At 42.8% G+C, this 8,792-nt stretch overlaps 1 protein-coding gene across 1 annotated transcript; it reads left to right on the forward strand.

Moving 5' to 3' along the window:
* Positions 1-5,060: 5,060 nt before the first annotated feature.
* UBD (ubiquitin D) lies at positions 5,061-7,479 on the forward strand. Its single transcript, XM_004717313.2, has 2 exons — positions 5,061-5,135; positions 6,510-7,479. The coding sequence occupies exons 1-2, from the start codon at positions 5,109-5,111 to the stop codon at positions 6,978-6,980; spliced, it is 498 nt and encodes a 165-aa protein (XP_004717370.1). The 5' UTR covers positions 5,061-5,108; the 3' UTR covers positions 6,981-7,479.
* The last annotated feature ends 1,313 nt before the right edge of the window (positions 7,480-8,792 follow it).

Raw genomic sequence — 8,792 nt, forward strand, 5'->3', positions numbered from 1 at the left:
AAGGCAGTTCTTTGGATAGAAAACTGACAACAGTAGCCAACAACCTGATGTTACCATACTTGATAATACCACCCAGACATCAAACCAGATCTAGAAGTATACAAAGTAAAACAAACATAAGACTGAAAATAGGGTACTAGGGATATCAATTTGTAACAAAGTTACAAAGTAGATAGATAGAGGAAACATATATGTTAGGTTAAAAAAGAGGCTTCAATAAATTTTAAAACTTCAAGATATTACAAGGCATCTTCTCAGATTGCAATTAGAAATCAACAGTAGGAAGATCAATGGGATTGGGAAATCAAATACATGAACATTTAGTACTACCATGATTAAAACTTTGGATCATGAAAGAAATAAGGGAATTCCTTGAATCAAACGAGAATGAAAACATAGCATACCCAAACCTTGGCAACAGAGCGAAAGCAGCGTCAGAGAGCAGTAATAGCACACATCACAAGAGGAAAAGAATCCAAGTCAACACCTAAACTCAACTTCTCCACCAATTAGAAAAAGCAGCAGCAAAATAAGCCTACAGCCACCAGAAGAAAAGAAGTTTAAAAGGTTAGAGCAGAAGTAGATAAAACAGAAAGCAGAAAAACAATACAAAAAACCCCAAACAGCAACAACCCCCAACAAGACAAGAGGTTGGTTCTTTGAATAGATTAAAAAAGGTAACAAACCAATGGCAAATCTAACAGAGTCAAAGAAGGAAATGTAAATAACCTGAGTCAGAAATGAATCAACTGCTGTAAAAGAGATTAGAGATTTGTTTTGCATATTCCTTGAAAGGGCTCTGATTCTCAGAATCCACATGCTCTTTGGGAAGGGCTGTCCTAGTTTTAGCCTATGAAAACCCCCCGTTCCTGTGGGCGACTCACTGTTATCACCCAGTGTCTGGTCAGTCAGAGTTCAAATGATGCTGGAGAGTTTGGTGTGGAGGCTTCTATTCCTGATCTGTAAAGCTTGTAAGAGGGAGGGAGGGCTTCTTTAATTGACCAGAAGGGATCACTGACCAATCTCCAGACTTTGCCTGGGCATGGAGACTTCAGGGGTCCACTCTTGGCTTTGCCCCAACTGTTGTGATCCTGGGGGACCCGGGCAGTCTGAAGAACCTGGTTTAGGGTTGGATGATGGGAGTTATGTGTTATCAGGCACTCTTGATTAATCCTACCAACCTTTAGACCAGGCTGGAGAAAAACTTGAGGAATTATTGACTAGGGATTAGTAAGTATGTCTGTGTTGACCTTGCCTATTGGGCACTCTGATCCTGTCAGGGATGGTAAAATTGAAAAGAGGTCTAATTCTCTACCAATGGGTCAGTATCGTGAGATGCCAGCAAATTAGAAGCAGAATCTTTGATGTGGTTAAAAAAAAAAAAAAAAAGGTGAAATTGCTCACTCAATATTGAGCACAAGTAAACATTTATTTACCTTGCTTATTGAGTAATCTGAAGCTGTTTACATAGCTTTTCCTTTCTCGCTTTCAAGTCCCTTCCCCCACAGCTCCCCTGCTACAAGGTGTTTTGTTTCCCTATCCTCCTCAACCTGAGCTGGCATTTCCTGCTTAGTCACTGATGATGCTTCGGAATCTTGAAATCTTATTGGACCAGTGATTCAGGGCACCTGTCTCTGTTGGTAGCCGTCAAAGGCATAATCCTTTAATCTTGGTTGAAACACACTTGGGACTACAGGAGCTCGGAGAACTAGCCCAAGAATAGCAAGACCTAATAGTTTCCAGTCTACTCCACCAGGTAATCTTTACTCTTCACATGCATCCTATGTTTGCAAAAGTATGTTTCCTCACAAAATACACCTATATAAGGACCAGATTTTTCAGTCGTATTAACTGATTATATAACAAACACTTAAAATAAGCTACCTGTTTATATTGTGATTTTGACACAGTAAGAAGTCCTGGTGGAACTGCGGGTTAGACATGGGATTACTAACGCCAAGGTTGTGGCAGTTCAAATTCACCAAGTGCTCCAAGGGAGAAAGTTGAGGCTGTGTCTGCTCACGCTGTACTGATTTGTTGTTATTGTAGTTAAGTGCCACCAAATCAGCTATGACCCACAGTGACCATATGCACAACAGAACATAACACTGCATGGTCCTGCGCCATCCTCACAATTTTTCCTGTGCTGGAGCTCATGGCTGCAGCCATGATGTCAATCCATCTCATTCCTCTCTTTCGCTGTCTCTCCACTTTTCCAAGCAGTATGTCCTTCTCCAGGGAATGGTTTCTCCTGACAGCATGTCCAAAGTATGTAAGGTCCTTGCTTGCAAGGAGTGCTCTGGCCGTTCTTCCTCCAAGACAGATTGGTTTGTCCTTTAAGCAGTCCATGATTTCTTTTTGGAGCATTGAAATACTAGAATGAATGCTTGGACCCCATCATTTTACACAGACACCGCTATAAACCTAAGTCCTTCAGCATGGAAATGCTTAGAATAAAATGAGATTGTCAGCCCTATCAGTGAGTAAAGGTACAATATGGCTAGTGAAAACACACAGAGATGCTAGTTGACATTGTTATAGGCTTTTTACTTAGAAAAAAATGTTTGAAACAATTTTTTTAAAAAACATTTTATTAGGGGCTCATACAACTGTCATCGCAGTCCATACAAACATCAATTGTATAAAGCGCATTTTTACATCATTCTCAAAACATTTTCTCTCCTCTTAAACCCCCGACATTAGGTCCTCATTTTTCCCCTCCCTCCCCGCTCCCCCCTCCCCCATGAGCCCTTGATAGTTTATAAATTGGTATTTTGTCATATCTTGCCCTGTCCGACGTGAAACACTTTTCAACAAATATGAAAAATGAAAACCAAAACACAACCAAACAGTGGTTTTGTGGCAATGTTTTGAGAGTCTGGGAGAGGGAAGTCACTAGTTTGGAATGTGGAATCACAGTGATGGGACAAATTCCCAAGGGCAGAGCTAATACACTTCTTCTGGAGCCTCAGTCTGAATGTCACCACCCCCTTCTCTGACCACAGCAGTGTGGACAGTCCTGGGCGAAAGATGGGGAAATAGAGTGCCTATGCTGTGAGAATGGATGTGATGATTGTGCTGGCTTGTGCTTGGTGTGAGGAAGGTGGGAATCAGCATTTGGCTTTTGACTTTGGGTGGTTTTCAAGTGGTAGGACTGGTTTGTAGGGCCTGGGATAAGACAGGGAGTGTGTTGGAGCGCTCAAATCACAGGATTCTAAAGCCTTTTAAAAGAACATCTCCCCTGACTCCTCAGTTTTTCTGTATCATAATTCCCAATAATTTATTGGCATGTAATTCACATATCAGACAATTTCAATAGTTCAACCACATCAAGAACAGTTGTACCATCATCACCACCATCAGTTAGTTTCAGAGTACTGTATTTATTCTTGAGTCATCATCATTAGCTTCTCATTTCCCCCCAACCTCTGCTGCCATACTTCAAAGAAACATTAATCTAGGTACTGTCTCTATATATTTACCCATCCTGTGCTTCATATATAGAAAAACATTAAAACAACACTGAATAATAGAAAGTAAAAAAGATAACAACCTCAACAGAAAAGAAAACAGCAAATGATAAAAACCAGAATAAATTTCAATGGATCACAAGGGAGATCACATGATAGGGTGCTAAATTATAAACTGAACAAAAAATGAAGTGGGAAGTACACGTGGATTAAGCTCCTGGTGAATCCCCTCTGACCACAGGCCAGGGATGTGAATAGCATTGCTATCATGTAGAACGCATGTAAAGGATATTTTATACACAAAGATATTTTGAGCCTTGTGGCAGTTACGTCATGTGGTGTCAACTTGCGACTGTTAAGAGTAAAGGGGTTGAGTTTAGCCTGTTAATCAGGTATCTGTTTGATTACCTCATTTGGAGACATGAAGGAGATAAATAGCTCACTGGAGGCTAGACCCACACTCTCCTTGACATTTCTGCTGACAAGGCACATGGAGCTACCCCAATGGAGCCAGGACCCTGGAGCTGGAGGAGCCACATGGAGACCCACACCATCGCTGAGATGCTTCCACAGGCACTGGATCTATAAGACTTCCCACCCACTGGTCTGTGATCTCCCTGCATTCGGCATCATTGCATGTGTTGCGTGAGTCTGAAGAGGACTTTATAGAATGGCATCGGGCATATGGGCTAATATTGGACTTATGGACTTGATCTGGACTGAGCTGGGATGTTTTCTCAATATTCAATTACTCTTTATATAAATCTCTTTCTTATACACATATGTGTGTCCATGGATTTGCTTCTCTAGTCAACCCGGAATAACACAAGCCTGGAATCTTTTTAGGGACCCTGTTCCATAATCTCATTTCACAGACTAGGAAACCAGCAGTTAAGGAGGTAAACAAACTTGTTCAAGGTTATATACCAGGTGGTACCCCTAGGACTTGAACTCCTGTCTCTTCTCAGTCTGGGGTTCTTTACCCTATATCCTCTGAAAACATGTTTCACATTCTGACATTCCACTGTATATAGGCCGCTCACAAATCACATTACTCCACAGAAACCCTGACTGTCCTCTCCTGGCCTCCTTTGCTCTTAGAAAGATGGATGACACAAGAAAGCATCCGAGTAACATCACTGAGCATAAAAGGTCTTCATGCTAGTGAGGATCAGGGCTGCTCACAAATCACATTACTCCACAGAAACCCTGACTGTCCTCTCCTGGCCTCCTTTGCTCTTAGAATGATGGATGACACAAGAAAGCATCCGAGTAACATCACTGAGCATAAAAGGTCTTCATGCTAGTGAGGATCAGGGCTGATGGTTCATAGATTAGGATTGGAAATGGGGATATAGGGATGTTCATCAGAGAAAAATTAGGGTCATAAAGGACTATCCCATATTTTGAAGGAAAATACGTCAGCTGAGGGGAGCTGTGCCGTATCAGAAAGTATTCTTGGTTTATTAATTAACACCACTCCACCAACCAAAAGTGAAAGTGCTTTCTGAGAATGTTTGAGAACAAAGGGCACAGAAAGACATCCAGTCCAGGGATTTCCAGCTCAGCTTCTATATAAGCTGGGTTTAAGGTCCCTTTTCTCACTTTCATATTTCTGCTCTCCTGGCTGCTACCGTGATGGCTCCCAACGCACCCTGCCTCTGTGTAAGTCAGGATTTGATCAAGGGGATGGGAAAGAAGGAGTGTCCCCAAGAGTTGCAGAAAGATCTCAGGAGGTGGGCAGGTGGTAGTGCTTGGGAAGACAGGGTGATGGGGAGGCATCTTGAAAGAGAGGGAGGGGGGTTGCACTGTGGGAAGAAAGGTAGTAGGGAGAGGATCAGGTCCTTCACATCTTGAGTTCTGTTTTACACCAGATGATGGGTCCTAACTTGGATGCTGGCCACTCATCAGGGTAAATTGTAGGGAGTGGAGGTGCTTATTGGGGCTGTTAAGCTTTAAAATTACGTATTGAGCCCCATTTAGGAATCTAGAGCTTTTAAAAGTAAGGTGCTCCCTCTTCTGCAAAGGGCTTTACCAAATTCATTTATTTTAAGTTGTTGATGACATAATACATTACTCTACATATGAATGGTTGCATTATAAGGAGAATCTGGGATGAGGGTCATGTTTAATACAGAGGAGTGACATTTTAGTGAATGTCAAACAGTATCAGTGACTCCCGGGCTGGGAAGATATATGTATATTTAACTTTTTCTTGTGAAGGTTCACAGAGAAAATCCATTTTCCATTCATACACAGCTGTGTCACATCATTGCTTACAATCTTCACAATGTATCCCATTTTGAGAAGCTATTTTTGAAGGGGCCCCAAGGGTCATCTTCCTGGCTGTCAAGCAGCAGCACGGGGGTAAACGTCCTCATCTTTAAGAATGTTCCAGTGATTGAAGTAAGATTTGAATGTAGTTCCCACTTTCTGTGAGTGAGAATTGATCACATTAAAGGTGATTATATTGCACAAGAGGCAGATACAAAAGCATGAAACAGACTCACAAGTAACACTGGACATAGTGCCGCTGTAATACATGCATTGTCGTGATAAAGCATCGGACGATCTAAAGGAAATGGATCATGCTGAGATGATGGGTCCTAACCAGAGTTTCCTTCCAAGAGAATATCCAATGAGTCTGTCAAGTTTTGGAAACTCTCTTTAGGAGGTAATTTTTGAGTCTAATGTACACCTTTTGAAGCTCTTTTAGTTGGATTAACTTATTGACACTTGGCAAGTTTATCTGGAAAGGAGGCAGGTAAATAGAAATGGGCATTATTAACTATTTTAGAATGGAAAACAAGTTATGTCTATGATGGAAGGAGACTTGTTTTCTTGTCTGGATTATAATCAGGCAATTCCAAATGAAGAAGGTCCAAGTCAGTGAAGGACTCAGATTGGGGCAAAGAAGTGAGGGGACCTGACAGGCTGGGGAAGGACAGGAGTCAGTCAGGTGGGCAGAGAGGGGGTGGGGGAGGTGTGGGGGAGGCAGCCATTAAGGCATTGTTGTTGGATTCTCGTTGCCCTGTTCAGGTGAATGTTCATTCTGAGCAATGGGAATCGATGACCTTCACTGCCAACCAGACTGACAAAGTAAAGAAGATCAACGAACATATCCGATCCAAGACCAAGGTTCACGTCCAGGACCAGGTCCTCCTGCTGGGGTCTAAAACCCTAAAGCCTGAGAGAAGCCTTTCCTCTTACGGCATTGACAAAGAGCAGACCATTCATCTCACCCTGAAGGTGGTGAAGCCCACTGATGAGGAGCTGCCCCTGGTCCTGAAAGACCTAGATGATGATGGGCGGAAGCATCGCCTGCTGGTGAGGAGGTCCTACTCTGTGGCCCAGGTGAAAAAGATGATCGAGATGAAGACTGGTACAACCCCAGAGGACCAGACCGTGAACTGCAATGGAAAGATCCTGGCAGACGGGAAGAAGATGGCAGATTATGACATCAGAAAGGACAATTTCCTTTTCCTGACTCTTCGCTGCCATTCCGGGTGACTGCTCTAGGGATGGGGTGGTACCAAGCGCAAAAGAGCGTATCTCTTTATGCACGAATCACATCCTTTGACGATTGTGAAAAACTAGTGGGAAGGGAATAAATAGAAAAGTAAGATTTGGGATAAGATGGGGAGGGAATATTTTTCCAAACTTGGCCTCTTTGAGTTTAACTCGGTTGATTGTCTGGATTGTGTATCATGTGTTCCTGAGAATGGAAAATGAACTGCTAAGGGATATGGTAGGCAGCACTTAAAGCCAATTCTGATCTGTAGAAAATGTCCTCTATTTCCTTGCCTATCCATTGAGATAGTAAGGCTTAGGTTGGCATGCAAGTGTCACTATTTTCTATGTTTCCTGTCTCATCTATAATATTACCCAATAGCTGGAGCCAAACTGAATTTCCAGCTATAGAAAAGAAGAGTGAAATTACTTATTTTCAGTGAATTAATTATTGTGACATGATCATATTCTAACCAATAAATAATTTTTTTAAAGTTAATTACACAGCTTTGCTTTTTGTGTAAGGGTATTTGGTGTGACATGAAATCTGGCACTGTGACCCTCTCTACCATCCATGTCCCACACCCAATTAAGTCTTTCTTTTCTATGGGCATGGTAGTGGGCAGGGAGAGAGTTTCCAGGGGGATCTAGAACTACTGTTTCTCTCTCTGGTGTGGGCTCCTTGGGGGGAGACAATCCAGGTAGAAATGGTCTTTCTAAAAGGTGAGGGATAGTACACCAGTTTCTGTCTTTAGTGTCTAGCAAGTCTTCTTTTGATTGGGGGTATCAGCTGGATAAGAAAGGGATGGGGTTGACTTCTGGGCTGACCCCCGTACTCTGCCCAAGTTCTTGCTGATGGAGAATTTTCCTCTCTGCTTCCTTTACAACTTCTTCTTGGGAACACAAGACCGCCTTTATCCCCCCACCATCCATTTATCCTCTCTCTCATAGTCTCTGACTCATGTCTTGCTACTAATCACTTGCAAGCTGGCTCTTCCTAGAACCTGAGCCCTGCCCTCCTTTCCGACTCTTTCCAGCCTTCTTCAAAACTGGTGTATGAACCACTTCCTATGGGAGAGTTTCCTACCTTCACCCAACACAGCACGACCACCAGGCATGTCACACTTATGAGTCAAGTGCCCTCTGGTGAGCACTGGTCATCTGGCTAAGTTGCCATTATGTCTCAGTTTGCTGGAGAAAGAGCTCTTGAGTCCTGTTCTTGCACAGTCTCCGGCAAGGTTCCTTACATTAAAAAACAAACAAACTAAAGCTCTTTGTCAACTTGAGAGACCATACCTCTTGCATCCCACTGGGACAAGGTAAAGATAACATCCAGTTACACATAATTTAATCAGCATTAGAAGTCTTGAAGGGCAGTTACTGTGTTGCCCAAGGATGGGGAAGTGCCCCTCAGTAGCCCACCTCCTCCCTCTGCAGTCTAGCAGAAAACAGGTTGGGGAGGGGGTGTGGGTACATTTTTCTCTTCCCCAGACCTTGATGTTTATCTGGATAAGGTTTATATAGCTTGGGTGGTACAAGCAAGGATCAGCTGCTGATCTAAAAGCTGGCGGTTGAAATCCTCCCTCTTCCTCGGCAAACATCACGGCCAAGAACATCCTGTGGAATAGCTCTTTCTCACTAGAGGGCTTCCAAAAGTTCTTGGGGGGAAATTCCATTATCTTTCCATTCCATGTTTTATGAATTTTATGAAGTCTCCTTGTACATAGGTCATCAGAAGTCAGAATCCACTCTGTGACATTGGGCTTGGTTCCAACCACTAGGTAACGAGAAAGACACATCCCTCGTGAAGCG

Source organism: Echinops telfairi, unplaced genomic scaffold, assembly GCF_000313985.2.
Source record: "Echinops telfairi isolate 266 unplaced genomic scaffold, ASM31398v2 ScPeMD7_7453;HRSCAF=8491, whole genome shotgun sequence".
Taxonomy (NCBI): Eukaryota; Metazoa; Chordata; class Mammalia; order Afrosoricida; family Tenrecidae; genus Echinops; species Echinops telfairi.

Coding starts and splice junctions, on each gene's coding strand:
- UBD (XM_004717313.2), top strand. CDS start 5,109: ATGGCTCCCAACGCACCCTGCCTCTGT. Junction 5,136..6,509: donor CCAACGCACCCTGCCTCTGT/GTAAGTCAGGAT, acceptor TGCCCTGTTCAG/GTGAATGTTCATTCTGAGCA.